Here is a 17,487-nt window from a genome sequence, read left to right on the forward strand (position 1 = left end):
CATGCCAGACTGCATATGAGAAAGTTACAGTGGTACCAAAAGAATTTATGGTCTCAACACAGGCACAGCTTAGAAACGGAAATACCACTAATCCCATGCTTAAAGCAGGAGTTCCTATGGTGGGCTCGGGCATGCCAGTCAAACCCAGGCTTACCCTTCCACAACTTTCGAGCAAACCAAACCATCACAACGGATGCCTCAGACCTAGGATGGGGAGCACACATGCTGGACAAATGCGTACAAGGACTGTGGACTCAGGACCAGCTGCACCTGCACATAAACCAAAAAGAAATGCTGGGAGTAAAACTGGCAATCCTAAAATTCAGACCATTCCTCAAAGAAGGCCATTTGATAAGGACAGACAACACCACAGTCATGTGGTACATCAACAAACAGGGAGGCACTCATTCTTACCCCCTATGCAGAATGACTTTGGACCTTTGGAATCTGGCTCTCAGCTACAACATCCAGTTACAGGCAATATTTGTACTGGGAAAAGAGAACACCCTAGCAGACATTTTAAGCAGAACCACCTCGGATGCTCACGAATGGATGCTACACCCGGACATCTTCAAGGCCATCACAAAGAAATGGGGAATGCCACAGATAGATCTATTCGCTTCCCCACTCAATCACCAGCTCAAAAAATTCTGCTCAAGGACATTCCACCCACTAGCATGGAAGGTGGACTCTCTATCCTTCAGCTGGAAAGGCCTGACAGCATATGCATTCCCACCCCTTCCCTTGATGCACAAGGTTCTACTGAAAATCAAAGAGGAACGTCCAAGGATAATTTTGATAGCTCCGAACTGGCCAAGACAACACTGGTACCCATTGCTGAGGAGCATGTCTCGGGAGAAAATGTGGTCAATACCCCTGATGCCTCTGATGTTAACTCAGAACAACTACAACATCATACATCCAAACCTAAAAACCTTGCAACTGACTGCCTGGAACATCACATAGCAGTAACTAACCCAGACCTTTCACAAAGGGTTAAAGACATTATCCTTGAAGCCCGCAGACCTTCAACAAGAAGGAACTACGCAGGAAAATGGAAAAGGTTCGTCATTTGGAGTACTGAAAGAGGAAAAGATGTGTCGAACATAGATATTGCTAACATTCTGGAGTACTTGGCAGAGCTTCTACATACAGGCCTGTCCTATTCCTCCATCAAGATACATGCATCAGCTATTTCAGCAGAATACAGCTTTGATCCTCCCGTCTTTTCACATCCTCTACTCAGGCAGTTTCTCAGAGGGATCAAGAATGTGAAACCTCTTAGGAAACCACCATTACCAGCATGGGACTTGAATTTTGTACTAGAAAAGTTGACACTACCTCCGTTTGAACCAGCAGCAACAGCAGATCTACAACACCTGTCATGGAAAACTGCTTTCCTACTGGCTATTACTTCAGCAAGGAGGGTTTCGGAACTACAGGCCTTAATGGCAGTGCAACCCTTCCTAATCTTCCATCAGGATAGGGTATCCATGAGAACTAATCCTACATTTATGCCTAAGGTGGTATCCAGAGTGTCTCTAAACCAGGCAATCCACCTACCGACCTTCTTTCCCAATCCACAAAACAGAGGTGAAAGAATAATGCATACCTTGGATGTACATAGACAGTTACGCTACTACCTGGACAGAACCAAAGGTAATAGAAAAACTGACCAGCTCTTTATAGCCTATGCAACAGGAAGGGAAGGAAAAGCAATTTCCAAACAGACAATCTCCAAATGGATAGGAAATTGCATAAGATTCTGTTACTCCTACCATGGAAAACCAATTCCACAGAACATAAGACCTCATTCTACAAGGGCTACAGCCACTACCACAGCTTTCTTAAGAGGAGTGGCAACCAAGGACATTATTGAGGCGGCTACTTGGACCTCCGTGCATACATTTGCCAAGCATTATAATTTACCTCTATATTCTAGATCCCGAGCAGGGTTTGCCACTGCTGTACTGCAAGGGATCCTGACTACACCATAATTATTATTCCTCCTCCCTTAGTTTGGCTATGGTATTCTATCCATTTGTTATGACTGCAGATGCATCCATGAAGGGCATAGTACAGTTTTGTACCTACCATAAATGTAGATGTCCGAACTGGATAGCATCTGCAGTCAGGATTACCCTCCCTCCTTCCCCTCTGCGGTACTCCTAGGGTATTTACCCTCCTAATAGCTAGCTGGGGGGGGGGAGTCTCTTATGGTGTATTTGTTTGTATATATGTACATACATGTTTATTTTTTGTGTTTGCCTTCTACTATTTTGGAAACATTGGCATTTATCCAAAATTTAGCTTTCCAAGAGGGCAATTGGCATCTGGGGCAAGAAAGACTGAGGAAAATGGCGTCGGCTGATGCCTTTATACCCGAGGACCAGCAGAGATGACGTCGGGTGAAGCGCGACATCAGCCGAAGCCGGACCCAGACTTTGGAATCCGGCCGACTGAAGGGCTGCCTGACGACAGGACAACCCATTTGTTATGACTGCAGATGCTATCCAGTTCGGACATCTACATTTATGGTAGGTACAAAACTGTACTTTTATATGCATATATTAATTTTGTGGGCAATTGTTGCAGTTTAATATAAATAGCTTTTGTCAGGAACTATCTTATGTTCCTGTCTGGGCTTTTTATTTTAATATTTGGAATGTTATTCATGTATGTGTGTCTACTTCTTCAGGGCCAAACCTTGGAGCATTTTTTTGTCTGCTTTGCATTTTGTTCAATGGTTACTATACCTTTGTATAGTTATTTTCAAATCTTTGTCTTTCTAAATATTAAGCTTTGTACTTTGAAAAGCTGCCACTTGTTAGCTTTGCAAGATCAGGCGATTTGACAGCATATTCTCGTTCTGTGTCCTTTCAGTGTCTGAATAATTTTTTGTGGGAAAATTCTGGATTCTGCATTCCAATGTTTAGTCCTGTTGTGTCTCAACAGAAACCACTGCCGTTCATGCTAATGTTGTGGCACTTTCTGTCATGGATATGTTTTTTCTACATCAAGGATAGGTATGAACTTTAGTAAGGTATTGCAGTGGGGTCCACAAGCTCTAATCTGCTGCATCAGAAAACTATTTAGAGGGCAGTGCTGTCTGCTTTGTGTGAGGGTGTTTGTAAGCACTCTGATTCTGGACTCTACAAAAGAGCTCCCTGCATGCATTGTAGGAATATTGCAAGTGATGTAACAACAGGATGAATTGGATTAGTGTATCACCATAGTACCTACATGCTAAATACTGAGCTTGGTGGAAAATGCAGTGTTATAATTCTGCCTAAGTATGCATAGTCTTAGAACTTTGTTTTGTTGTTGAGAAGATTTTCATTGTTGCATTTTTTCAGTTATGATATCAACTCTTTGCAGAGGTAGTACGGATCCCGCTTTGGGTGAAGAAAGGAGGACTGACGTTTCCTGTTGATGTAAACATTCCTGCAGTAATGGTTGGACCCGGCACTGGAGTGGCCCCTTTCCGTGCTGCAATACAGGAAAGATCAGCACAGGGGAAGAAAGGTTAGTGTTCAGAGTTTTACCTTTTTATTAGTTCATGTATTCATTTTCTGATACCTGCTTTATGCATTTCACAGTTGCTGTGGACCTGCAGCCTATCTAAGCACTCAGTGGTTCAAAGGCAGAGAAAGTAGTTCTTGATGGGATGCTGGTCTGTCTCAACACGCCCACCACACACACACAAAACGCATTCAGCTGTGGACAAATTGGATGATCACTTGTGGTATGTCTTTCAGGTGTGAAAGGAAACCAGAATACCCAACACCCCACACATACACAGGGAGGCAGATCATGCACTGATAGCATCCCTGCTGGGAGCTAAACTGGAGGAAGCAAACGCTGTACACCAGTGCTAACTGCAGTGCCATTGTGTCATTCTGCTACAAACTGCTTGACTGATTCTTGTGAAAGTCATTGTATCTTAAAGAAAGACATAGGAGTTTTTGTGCTGTGGGCCAGGCTGTCATGTGACTTGACTATAGGTCAGCTGATGTGTGCAGTGCATCACTTATAAGTATACAGTAGTTAGTAGTAGTGAAACAGAGACATTATGTATGCTATTTAAAAAAAAATCCCTCTCAATCCAGAGTAACTGGTAGTTTGTATTCTTTTGTGTACAGCGAACTGTAATTTACATCAGTTTTTCTGCTTTCGTTTTTCTTGAGCGACCCCCATCACTGCCATGAGACACTCCTAAATAGAATGGGATATCCCTGAATGTAGTAATCCAGTAGTAACTGATTTATAGTACTTTCAGTGCAAGCCAAGTGGCTTCATCCTTGAGATATTCCATCTCCTGTATTAACCAAGTGCAAATTGCATTTCATTCTTGCATCAGTGTAACAGATTCATATCCCTTAGTGTAAGCATCATCTCACTAGAGTAGTGCAAGGATGACTGGTAAAAGGATGGAGAGCAAGGTTGGAATGATGGCACAACCTTGTTGGAATCCAGTTAGGAAGCTGAATAAGTCCGTCTTTGAATCACTGTTGAGAATGCCATCAGTCTTCTGGTCATTCAACATTTCTAGGGTCTTGCTGAAGTTGGTAAGGCAGTTGGATCTCAACAGGCCCAAAGTAATTGTTTGCCAACTTGTGATTTCATTCTGAAATTCTTGGAGGATTACTTCAGTAGTGAGAGCAGATAGCTTAAAAGAATAAGAACGTGGATTTTTGCAGTATTAGAAAAGTATGCAGTACCTCTGTAATTTTCACAGACCGACTCGTCTTTCTTGTAGATGGTAGTGATATTAGCATTCATCAGCAGATTGTCATGGCTGAAATCGAGAAAAAAGGCTTAGAAATGTGTCCTTATCAGAATGTTCTAGACACTGGAAACAACCTTCCACAATTTATTGTTGAATATAGCCTAGAGACAGCTGGACATGCCTTATTTCATCAACCACGTTTCCCTAACAGTGAACATAATCTGAGGCATTCAGCACAAGATTTTCCTTTTGAAACTTAAGTGAAGACTTTTGACTACTCGGAATGCAAGAAAGAATCAAAATACATTTCAGTTGTGTTTCTTGTCTTTGTATGAATGAAAACTTGGGTGACTTAATATTACCTAAAGAGTTTAGTCTGGTATCATTTAATGATAGAAGACAACAAATAAGATATAAAAGGTGATTCATTTCAACTCTTTGATCCTGACAGATTTTTGGCTAACAAGTCTTCACAGGAGTAATATCTATACAAACAAGAATATTCATATATGATCACAACAGTTAAAAAGCTTGCACAAATCCATCATACAAAACAGTCCAGCACAAAGAGAGTTTCTGTGAATTATATAAACTAACTTAACTAATTATATATTTCTAGTTCATTTCACTATTAAGTTTTCTTGAGGACAAAGTAAGTTTTAAAATTAATCAAAGCTTCTTGCATCATTAGGTTGGCTTATAACATCCTTTTCCTGCCTAAAATCTGATGGTATATGTTGTAGCACAAGTGCCTTTTTAACTAGTCTGTTTATAGCCACAAATCTACTGAGATGTGATGCTTTTTGCATCATCATATTGTAAGAGATGGAGGTAATAAGGAACAGTTGGAAAATCCAAAAAGGAGATCATAATATGGAGCCAACAGCTAAGATACAACAGGTAAAAATGTTGCTGTGCCAGAGCCATGGCCTAAAACTCGGCACAAAGAAATACGTGATTATACCCTTTGGGAAGATAGCCATCCTTGCAAATTATATCATTGGTCACACTTCTCAAAAATAGACCTAGTGGTAAGAGACTTGGGTACTCAGGTTGACAGTAACCTGAACTTTGATTGGCATATGTCCATCATGGTAGAAAAGATCCTTCTATGTGGTACAGCTTACAAGAAAGGGCATGGCATCCAGCTCTAAGGAGATCATAGTCCCAATATACTTAAGACCTAATTTAGATAAACAGTCAGGTGCAGTGTACCCTTCAGCATGTACCTTTCCAAGCATTTACAACAGCTGTAGCAGCCACAGAAAGTTCCTCACTAAAAGAGCACAGGGTATACATACCATGTCCTCTGTGGACTGCCTCAAAGCCCTGTCCCTGTACTCAGTCTTCCTCAGATTACTGAGGGGGCGGTCTATGGCTAACCTACAAGGCATTCGGTGTTCCAGCCTGAATAGATCTGCTACACATTTACAAAACAGACAGCACCAGAATTATCTGATCTAAGGATTTAATCCTCATCTGTTGCATTAAAACGTGTTGGAGGGACAGCTGTGTACCTCAGGGATCACACTCTCTCTGGAACAAACTCCCCATTCATGTGAAGCAGATCTGTTCCATAAGTCTATTCAACCGTAATGTGGACTAATGGATGGGAAATCACAAATTCACTTCAGCTTGTGACCTGTGTCCCTTGTGGACAGGAGCAGCTTGTAGATGCCTTAAGGTAAAGGCATGTACCAAAGCTGTTATAGTCTGTGGTCATTGATAAATGGAAAGATTGGGGCATAAATGGCTATGCTTAAAAAGGCTCTAGGGCTGTTAGTTTAGTAACCTCCTATGACGCACAAAATTACTTTGTTAGGCTAGAATACATAAGGAGTGTAAAAAGCAAGTGTACTGTTCCATGTGACAAATGTTCTTTGGTTAAATTTTAATAATATATTAATATATACGTTTTAGATTTTAATGACTGTTCTACATGTTTTGTTTTTTTTCCATGTTGTCCCCTTTGTATAGGGAAGATTAGACTCTCCTTTCAGTTGAGAATTCAGGATTGTATAAAGGACATTGAAAGGAATAATATGGAGATCCCAAAAGAAACTAATTACTAATGGAACAACTAAGAATACATTTTGTTGGAGGATGGTCTTCATACAGTACATTAGCAACTCTTTACACTCGCAGACCAAAGACTAATGACAGGGCCAATATTTATTTGATATAAAATAAGCTTTTGAAGCAGTCAGTTTTTCTTTGTAGGCTTACAGATCGTGGTTTCTCCCTGTGGCAGTACAGTGGCTTCAGGAATATCTGTCAAACAGAACCTTCACTATATATGGTTCTAACAATTCCTCAGTAAATGGAAGAATCTACTGTGGTGTCCCTCAGGGGATCAGTTTTACGGACAGTGTTTTTCTCATTCACTACTTACCAGCCATGTTGGTTCTGCCAGCCTTGGACTGCAACGTGTAAATGCGGTCTTTACTAAGCATGGTAAATTGACTAATGAAATTTCCACAAAGCTAGTCAGACTTTGAACTACTCTGTAATTGACTAGTCAATAACAGACGTAATGTAAATACCAACATAACTAATCGTATGCTATTTGGCAATGCTATAAAGATTAAACATTCCTTTATGTCTGACCCCACTCATAACAGTCTTCCTGCAACAACTTCACAAAGGTATTTGTGAAAATTCATAGATCCTGTTCTCTTACAGTTCATGTCAAGACACAAGCCAGTAAAGTCCTAGGACAGCTAAAAGCTGTGTATTCAATTTCTCATCTCCTAACAACTGAAGCCAGATGTCCCATTGCTATTAATGTCCTTATTCCTAGAATAGAACATGAACTTTCCCTGCTTAAAGCAGACTTTGCAGAAAACCCTGCCCTGCTACAAACCACCACAAGCAAAATACTCTGTTTTATTAGCCTCGCAAGCAAGAGCGAACATCACAGATCTGAAGTAGTTGACTTCATTTGGTCTTGAACCTGTGGGTTATGGGATCTGTATTGGATCCGACATGGATGCATATCCAGCATCTGATCCGAGCTCCAATCTCCTCTCCTTACCCATAATGCCCCCATCTCCTCCCTACAGATCTCGTTTGCCACTGGAAAAGCAAGCAACGTGGTCCGAGTTCTAGGCTAGTCATTCGGTATTGAGTGAATTTTTGGAGATTTTATCTATCTTAGCTTCTTTTCTCACTTTTCTGTCTTTCTACCTCCCCATGCAGTCGTCGGATATTTAAAAAAAAAAAAATTCTCTTTCCCTTTACTGTTCTTTTTTTTTTTTTTTTTCGTGAGTGAATATGTGTCTGGGCCTGTTTAGGACATGGCTGAAGCCCCTAAATCAGGTTTCAGAAGGTGCACAGAGTGTGGCCATAAGCTCTCCCCAGCTGATGGCCACACTCTGTGTGGTGTGCCTGAGGGGCGGCTCACCTGCAAACCTCCTGCCCTATCTGCTGAATTTAATCCCAGAGGACTGAAGGACAGGAGGGATAAACGTATCCTGAAGGGACTACTACCTTCGGGGACTGTAGCCCCTACGCCTCCCTCAGCCAGACCATGTCAAATCCAAATTATTGGACGCACCTTTGAACAAAGACAACTTATTTGGCACCAAGGCAGAAGAGGTCTTAAAGATGGAAGCAAAAGCTAAATCTGTGCACGGACTTCTTACAGGTCCAGCCTCCGAGGTTCAGAAGGCATTGTCCCTCCAAGCACTGGTCCTTTCTTGCCCCCCTCCAGGCCAGCTCATCTCAGACCCCCCCCAGATAGCAGCCCCAGGGAATGCAGATATCTAAGCAGTGGAGTTCCTCCTCTTCAAAAACAGGGAGTGGAAAGCCAGCCCCTTATGGTAAGAACTCACAATGACTTTACACCTCCACCCCTTACCTTTGTCCACCTGCTTGTGCCCCTCGGAGGAAAACTGTCCTTCCACGCAAGCAACTGGGACACTATTACCAACGACTGATGGGTCCTCAACATAGTGTCCCAGGGATACAGATTTTATTTCCACACTCCGCCAACCCCAAAAAGGTTCCCAGATCTTTCTCTAAACCAGTGGGCAGAGGCCAAAAAGCAAGTCCTTTCCCTGCTCTCCATGAGGGCAATACAGCATGTTTCTGAACAACGGATAGGACAAAGTTTCTACTCCAGACTCTTCCTGGTACCCAGAAATGAGGGCACATGGTGCCCCATCCTCGCTCTATCCATTCTAAACACCTTTCTGGTGATACCAAAATTCAGAATGCTCACCCTCCAGCAGCTTCTACCAATGCTTTCCAAGGATGCATGGTTAGCCACTCTAGACCTAAAAGAGGCCTACCTACACATCCCAATCAGAGAATCATGCAGGAAGTACCTACATTTCAGGGCAAGATCTATGCACTTTCAGTTCTTTGCGCTTCCCTTTGGCTTGTCCACTGCTCCCAGAGTTTTCACAAAATGCCTGGCTCCCACCATTGCTTTTTGCAAACAACGAAATATTCAAATTTACCCATACTTATACAATTGCCTGATTCAGGCAGACAGTCAGGAAAAGCTGTTACCAGCACCTGACTTTGTACAGGACCTACTAACCTCCCTGGGGTATACTACCAAGAAAAGAAATCAAAACTAGTCCCCACACAAAAAAATTGTATTCCTGGGAGCAAGCCTGGACACAGCATCCCAGATGGCATTCCTTACTCCAGAAAAACAAGCCTATCTGACAGGCTACTTCTCTCAGCTAGCCACCAGAACCCAGTTAACCACAAAGAAAATCCTGCAAGCTGTAGGGTTCATGGCCTCCTGCATCCTACTCCTTCCATATGCCAGACTGCATGTGAAGAAACAACAGTGGTACCTAAAACGCCTTTGGTGTGAACACTCTCAAGACCTGTAAACTCATACCAATGATACCTTGTCTAAGGAAAGATTTTCTTTGGTGGGCAGCAGTTTGCAACCACAACAAGGGACTTCCCTTCTCACAAGCCCACATCACCTGGAAAGTGGATGCTGTATCCTGCCAGTGGGTAAACCTCTCGGTCTAGGCATTTCTCCCTCTACCAGCCGTATCAAGGGTACTGCTCAAAATAAGAGAGGAAAAACAGACACAATTAGAAGTTCTTGTTTTATTTCACAAGTACTTTGTGAGGGAAGGTTTTTCTGTCCATAACACACCCCTCTAACAGATTTCCTGCTGTTTGCCAAAACATGAGCACACAATACCAGTTTATGGCACATGCCACAGATTGTGGCGCCTGGTGGTGTACCCCAGTTTGACACCCTCCCCCCAAGCTGTAAGATGAGATCTTCAGTTATAAAAGAAATGCTGTTCTGTTTCATTTGGACTATAGCAAAATTCAAACAGTTGCTACAGTTTATGCCACATTGTGTGAGCTTGCTACAAATGCACTTAGTCATGCATGGAGAGCTAAAATACTTCAGCTATTTAAAAAAGTTATTTCCTTTTTAAACAGTAGCAAACGGATTGCTTCAATATAGGAATCGGCTGCTATAGTTTATGCCAGACATGATGCACTAATCACATTGTGTCTAGAAAAAAAAAATCATCCATTTTAAACTGCATCAAACTGCTTTCTGCAGTGTACCACACAGCTGTTAGAATTTGTGCCACACTTGGAGCACTAAGTACTTCAGTTCTGCCCACAAATGCATTACCAGCATTTGAATGCTAGTAATGTACTCTACTGTATTGAAGAGTGATCGGTATCTGCTGATCACACTCCCTGGTACTTTATGCCTGGGGCGACTGTGCCCTTCACACCACCCTAGCTATGCTACACTGTTTGCTGTGTCATTGTGCACACAGTGACCCATCCGGCTGCAGAAACTGACCCCAGCCTTTTGCTAGAAGTAAATTCAGCAGTAAGAATAGTCTGCCTTGCTGCTTCAGTCTTGGCAAGTCCACGGTGGCCATTCACTCCCATCTCTCTGTTGACTTTCCCTGCAGGTGAGCTGCTACTTAATCCTGGGTCATAAAGGATATTCTTTGTGTTTCACTGTTGCAGTCATCATTAGTGGGGTAATCTCTGCTGTGGTAGCCCTTGGCCAGCCCGAATACCAGAGTCAGTGATTTTCTGCATCAGCTGCAGTCACCTGTAGTCTGACGTCAGGTCATCAGAGCAAGGCAGCCGACGTCATTACATCAGTCTTTCCTGCCGTGGAGCCCGTAGCAGAAGCAGTTCACACGAGTGCCGGTCAGTCACTACCAGAGTTTGAATTTCATCTGAAAATGTCTAAATCTAAGTACCCCATTGGGGACCCCTTTTTTTCTTGCACTAACCAATGTCCGAAAAAGTTAACAATTGTCTTGCCAGTGGAAAACAGATCCCACACCGAGACTTCCGTTCTTACTGCATCACTTGTTTAAGGCCAAACCACGATGTCCCCCGTTGCCGGTTCTGTGCCCTCTTTAATGCGAGAACCATTTGCCGTAGAGCTTTTATTGTAGATGGTTATTTTCGTGTTCCGTCTTCATTCCAATATGGTGTCCATCAGCCAACAATCTGTGGACATTCCGAAAAAAAACAGAGGTAAAGATAGACCACACAAGGCTAAGCATTCCAAAGACTCTACCGCTAAGCAGGTCGTCAGTTCTCCTGAATTCAGTGACGCACTTTTGCAACCCCTAGTACCCGATTCGATATCTATGCAGGTCTCTACCGAGACCCTTTCGGAGTTTCATATGCCACAGAAATCTTTGTCATCCGAGTCTTTGGCTGTCTCTGCCTCGGTTGGGTCCAGAGCCACGATGCAGGCATCGGCTTCCGAAAGGTCTTTCGCACTACAGAGTCTAGACAGTAGCTAGCATCTTCTCATCAGACTGCCGTTTCTCTTAAGACCGACAGATTCTGTCAGGCCTAGAGGCCAGGCCACTCCTAGAAAATCTGCTTCTAGCTACCATCTTGCTCCTGCTACACCACCCCAAGCACAAATGCTTAAAATGGCAGAGGATTTCATCTCCCTTATCCGGGGTAGTCAGGCCACAACTTCTAAAAGGAAAAGGCACCCATCTCCAGAAATGGACAGAACAGGATTCTGAGGAATCTCACTATTCAGATTTTGAAGAGGAACAGCAACCCCTTACTGCTTATGAGGATTCAGATGCAGAGGAATCCAGCCCTTCTGCCTCCCCTCCAGAGGACCTTTCCTTTGGGGAAACTCTTCACACCCTCGGGCAACATTTCCAGTAGGAATCTCAGGACTTCCCTCAGTCTAAGAAAAGACTTAGTGTTTCTGGACCTGCCCTAGCACAGACTGCTGGCCATCCCCCCTATTTTAGAAGTGGTGGATGATGTTTTCCATGAATACAGCTTCGCCCCTGACACCCACCCACCTGCTCCCACTAACCCTGAAAGTATTAGAGTACCGAATTCTCACAAATACCTGTACAGAAATCCTGCTGCAGACCCAGAGGTCATTACACAGGGACCTAAAGGAGCTAAAACTAGTTCTGCCAAGAATCCTATTCCTTCTGACAAGGATTCCAGAGCTCTGAACAGATGTGGTAAAAAAAAGTATGCACCTCTGCAACCTTAGCTATCAGAGCACTTGGCTGTCAGTTCTATATGTTAAAATATCAACCACACACTTTGGAACTATTAAAACAAAAGATTTCTACCTTTCCTGATTGTGCCAATTCAAAAGAGTTAGCAGATTTCCTGCACTCTGCTTGTCAAGTTGCCAGACACTTATTATACTGTGGATATGACACCCTAGAAGCCACTAGCAGGGCAGCAGTGTCAGGATCTGTCGTTAAGAGACATACATGGTTGAAGGAACAACCTCTCCCTGATCATGTCAAGTCTAAACTTATTGATGCACCCCTGGATAAAGACCGCTTATTTGGAATAAAAGCAGAAGAGGTGCTTAAAAAGATGGAAGACGAAGCAAAATCTATGCAAACAGTAAAAGGTTTCTTTCAGGTTCAACCTCTCTGGTTCAGCAGGAACTTTCCCTCTAAGCACTGGTCCTTCCCTGCATCTAGCAGACGGGGCCAAGGTAAGCCCCACAGGGACAGACCATCCAGGCCCCTATCCCAGGGCCAGCAGAGAAGCAAACAGTGAACCACTTCTGCCTCAAAGACAGGGAGTTCTAAGCCACCGTTCTATGGCAAAAACTCCCAATGACCCCCCCCCCCCTCACCAAAAGCTGGGAGGAAGGCACTCCTTCAAAGAAAATTGGCTTTCTGTAACAAAGGACCAATGGGTCTTAAAAATAATTTTTCAGGGATACAAATTCTCCTTCAGCAAACTCCCATTTCCAAGGGGGTACCCAGACTTGCCTCCAAATCAGTGGGCAGAGGCATTGAAACAGGTCCAAACTCTCATATCCCAGGGGGCAGTAGGACCTGTCCCCTCAGATCAAACAGGCAAAGGCTTTTATTCCAGACTATTCCTTGCTCTCAGAAAAGAGAGCACTTAGTGCTCCATCCTGTATGTATCCATTCTGAACACCTCCCGGGTGGTCCCCATATTCAAAATGCTAACTTTGCAGCAGCTTCCCTAGACCTAAAAGATGCCTACTTCCACATCCCCATAAGGGAATCCTGCAAGAAATTCATGTGCTTCAGAACAGGATCACAACACTTTCAGTTCTCTGCGCTGCACTTTGGCTTATCTACTGCACCCAGAGTAAATGCTTAGCCCTGGTCATAGCATTTTGCAGACAGAGAAGTATACAGATTTATCCTTACCTGGACGACTGCCTTATTCATTCAGAGTGCAAAGAAAAGCTGCTCCAGGACCTTCTCTGTCAAATCCCGCCTACCCATCAATGAGAAAAAAATCAAAGCAAACTCCCACCAGGAATATAATTTTCTTGGGAGCTCTGCTAGACATAGCATCCCAAATGTCCTACCTATCCCCAGAAAAGCAGAGCTTCCTGCCTGCCTACTTTACCCAGCTTGCTTCCAGAAGTCACCTCACTGCGAGGAGGATGTTCTTCGTGTTTCACTGTTGCAGTCATTACAGTTGGGTTATCTGCTTGCAGGTTGCCCTCATTCGGCCTGATTAACAAAGTCTTGGGTCCTGCGTTGGTTGCTGTACCTTCTTCCATGACGTCAGGTCGTCAGGGGTGTAAAACATGCAGCCGACACCATTACATCATTCTTTCTTGCCATGCGGTGCCCGAAGCAGAAGCAGTTAGCAAGTGCTGGTCGGCAGACTCCTGAAATTTTCATTTTCGAGTTTCAGAACCCGAAGTCTTCAACTAAAGCCAAGTACCCCGTTGGGTAAACTTTTTCTTGCTGCTTACCGATGTCAGTAAAAGTTAATAATTGCATTATTTGTGGAAAGCAAATACCTCCTAAAGATTTTCATTCGTACTGTATTCCTTGCCTAGGCCCTGACCACGACGTACCTTGCTGTCTGCTTTATTTAATCAGTGCACTATCCGTTGTCTGTATATTTTTGCCTCTAAATATTTTGGTTCTCTGTTTAATTATCCAGAAATGTCAGCCATCTGACTACCGGGATTCCGAAAAAACACAAAGATAAAGACAGAGACAGGCTGCCAAGACGCCGGTACTCAGTGAGGCGCTTTCGCAGCCCCTGATACCCTCTACTTCTGATTTGCAGGCTTCTACTGAGACCCATTCGGAGTCCGGTATGCCGCAAGTTGCTTCAACTATGGAACCCACGGATGTCTCTACCTTGGATGGGTCCAGAGCCGCTGTGCAGGCACCAGTTTCTGAGTGTGTATTCAGGCCTATGGACATGCATAGTAAATCTATGCCTCCTTCATTACTTAGGCCTAAATCTCGATCCATGTCTAAATAACTGATGCCTAGGCCACATGTTCAGGCCTCTATGCCTAAAAAACAAATGATAAGAATGGCTGAAGATCTAATAACTCTTATCAGGGGTAACCAACCCCACCCCCTTCTAACAGGCCTAGGACTGAGGTTGATTATGAATCTTCTGATCAGGATTCTGTTTTTTCTGACTCTTCTGATGATCTGGATTTGTCCTTGCCCACTTATGAGGATTCTGATGCACAGGACTGTATTCCCTCTGCTTCCCCTCCTGAGGATTTTTCTTTTGGGGAAACCTTACGTACTGTAAGGGAGCATTTCCACTGGGAAAGCCAGGATTTTTCTGATTCAAAAAAGTGGCTTACAGATTTCCTTCTACCTCAGCATAGGCCTTTAGCTATTCCTCCTGTACTAGACATTGTTGTTGATGCTTTCTCGAAATCTAGTTTGGACCTTGATTCCCTGCCTCCTGCTCCTAGAAAACCTGACAGATACTACAGGGTCCCTGAGTCCCACAAGTTCCTTTTCAAAAATCCTATTGCAGATCCATAGACTATTTCACAGGGGCCCAAGGGCATCAAGGCTTCTACTGCTAAAAATCCTACCCCTTCTGATAGAGACTCCGGGTGCTGGATAGATGGGGGTAAGAAGGTTTACACTTCTACAGCCTTAAACTGCCAGTTTCATATGTTTAAATATCAGCAACATGTTACTGGACTGCTTAAACAGAAAATTGTTTATTTTCCACACAGTCAGGAATCAATAATTACAGGATTTAATGCATTCTGCTGAACAAGTTGGAAAGCATACTTTGCAATGTGGTTTTGATTCATTAGAGGCCTCTTGCAGGGCTGCTGTTACTGGGTCTGTGCTCAGAAGGCATGCTTGGCTTAAGGAGCAATCTTTGCCTGATCATGTTAAAGCTAAATTGTTGGATGCTCCTTTAAATCAGGACCGCCTGTTTGGCAACAAGGCTGAGGAAGTTCTTAAAAAGATGAAAGATAAAGCTAAATCTATGCAAACTGCTAAAGATGTTTTACAAGTTCAGCCTCCTAGATTTAGTAGGCACGGGCCCTCTATGAATTGGTACTTTCCAGCCCCTTCCAGGTCTTCTCAAGCCAAACCCAGACACAGCAAAAACCCCAGGTTTCAGTCCCAGGGGACTCTCAAAACTAAGCAGTGGGGGGGCCTCCACTTCCAAGTCTGGGAATAATAAGACTCCCCCCTATGGTAAACTGTTTCAATGATTTCCTTTTAAAATTTCCAAGCACTTAACTGACTGCCCCTTTGGGGGGAAAAATTGCTCTTCATGCAAAGAATTGGGAACTCATTATCCCAGGACAAATGGGTTTTAAATAGTGTCCCAGGGATACAGATTTCACTTCCACACGTTGCCAACACCAACTGGGTGGCCGGACCTACCCCCACATTAGTGGTCAGAGGCCCAAAAACAAGTACTTTCTCTCAAGCATGGGGGCTATTCAACTGGTACCAGAAGAGGAAAAGGGACAAGGTTTCTACTCAAGACTTTTCCTGGTACCCAGAAAAGACAATTCATGGCATCCTATCCTGGACCTTTCTATCTTAAACACCTTTTTGGAGATTCCAAAATTCAAGATGCTGACTCTTCACCAATTACTTCCTATGCTAGGCAAAGATGCCTGGTTGGCAACACTAGATTTAAAAGAAGCATACCTGCACATCCCACTCTGGGAATCTTGCAGAAGATACCCACATTTCAAAGCAGGCTACACGCACTATCAGTTCTCTGCACTGCCCTTCTACTGCGCCCAGGGTATTCACAAAGTGCCTGGCTCCAGTTATTGCATTTTGCAGGCAAAGAAATATTCAAATATACCCATACCTGGACGATTATCTAATTCAGGCAGAAAGCCAGGACATACTTTTGAATCATATGGCCTTTGTAAAAAGGGTTCTAACTTGTCTGGGTACACCATAAATGAAAAGAAATCACACCTGTTACCCTACCAACAAATTATATTCCTGGGAGCAAGCTTGAATACAACTTCCCAGATGGCTTACCTCATGCCAGAAAAGCAACTTCATTTGACAACCTACTTCAAACAAGTGGCCAGAAAAACCCTGCTATCTGCAAGACAATACTGCAAGCCTTGGGGTTCATGGCCTCCTGCATTATTCTAATTCCATATGCAAGACTGCATATGAGGAAACTACAGTGGTATCTAAAAAGCCTATGGTGTCAACATTTACAAGACCTAGAAAAAAATGATTCCTATCATACCTTGCCTACGCCTAGAGTTCCTTTGGTGGGCAGAGTCCTGCCACCAAGACAAGGGGCTACCTTTCACACCACCCCCTGTCGCCCAAACCCTAACAGATGCATCAAACTATGCATGGGGGGCTCACCTGGCAGGGAAGTGCATTCAGGGCAAATGGAACCCAAGTCAAATGCACCTGCATATCAATCAAAAAGAAATGTTAGCTGTACATAATGCTCTGACAGCCTTCAAGGACCACATTCTTCCAGGACAACTAATGGTAAAGACAGACAACCCCCCGCCTCTGCTCTCCAAAGTACTACTAAAAATCAAACCGGACAAACCAAGGATGATTTTGATTGCTCCAGACTGTCCGCGCCAACACTGGTACCCCCTCCTGCGTAGTGTGTCATGGTTATCTCCATGGCATCTGCCTCAGACTCCTTCCCTGCTGTCTCAGGAGTACCAGATTCTGCACCCTCAGCTTCCAACACTGAACCTTGCAGCCTGGCTAATTACTTAATCTCTCCTATACCATCCCTCAGCAAACCTGTGATGGATATCATCTTAGAGGCAAGGAGGCCTAGTACTAGAAAATCTTATGCTGAAAAATCGAAAAGATTCTGTGCCTGGAACCAATCTCAAGGGATGAGCACAGCAGCGCCCAGTTTACCTCAGATTTTACAATACTTAACTGAGATGCTTCACAAAAGGCCTGTCTTTTTCCTCCATTAAAATCTACGCCTCAGCCATTTCAGCTCATTATAACACAGAACCTTCCCTCTACTCTAAT

At 43.6% G+C, this 17,487-nt stretch overlaps 1 protein-coding gene across 1 annotated transcript in view; it reads left to right on the forward strand.

The window, feature by feature from the left end:
* The window catches only part of NDOR1 (NADPH dependent diflavin oxidoreductase 1), a gene marked incomplete in the record, with an annotated part of 478,408 nt that overhangs the window by 344,145 nt on the left and 116,776 nt on the right, over positions 1-17,487 (forward strand). Inside the window, 1 exon segment of the mRNA XM_044058525.1 lies at positions 3,379-3,525. Within this exon segment, the coding sequence (XP_043914460.1) occupies positions 3,379-3,525 (147 nt within the window).

Source organism: Protopterus annectens, chromosome 16.part0 (assembly GCF_019279795.1).
Source record: "Protopterus annectens isolate FY-2018-M chromosome 16.part0, PAN1.0, whole genome shotgun sequence".
NCBI lineage: Eukaryota > Metazoa > Chordata > Ceratodontiformes > Protopteridae > Protopterus > Protopterus annectens.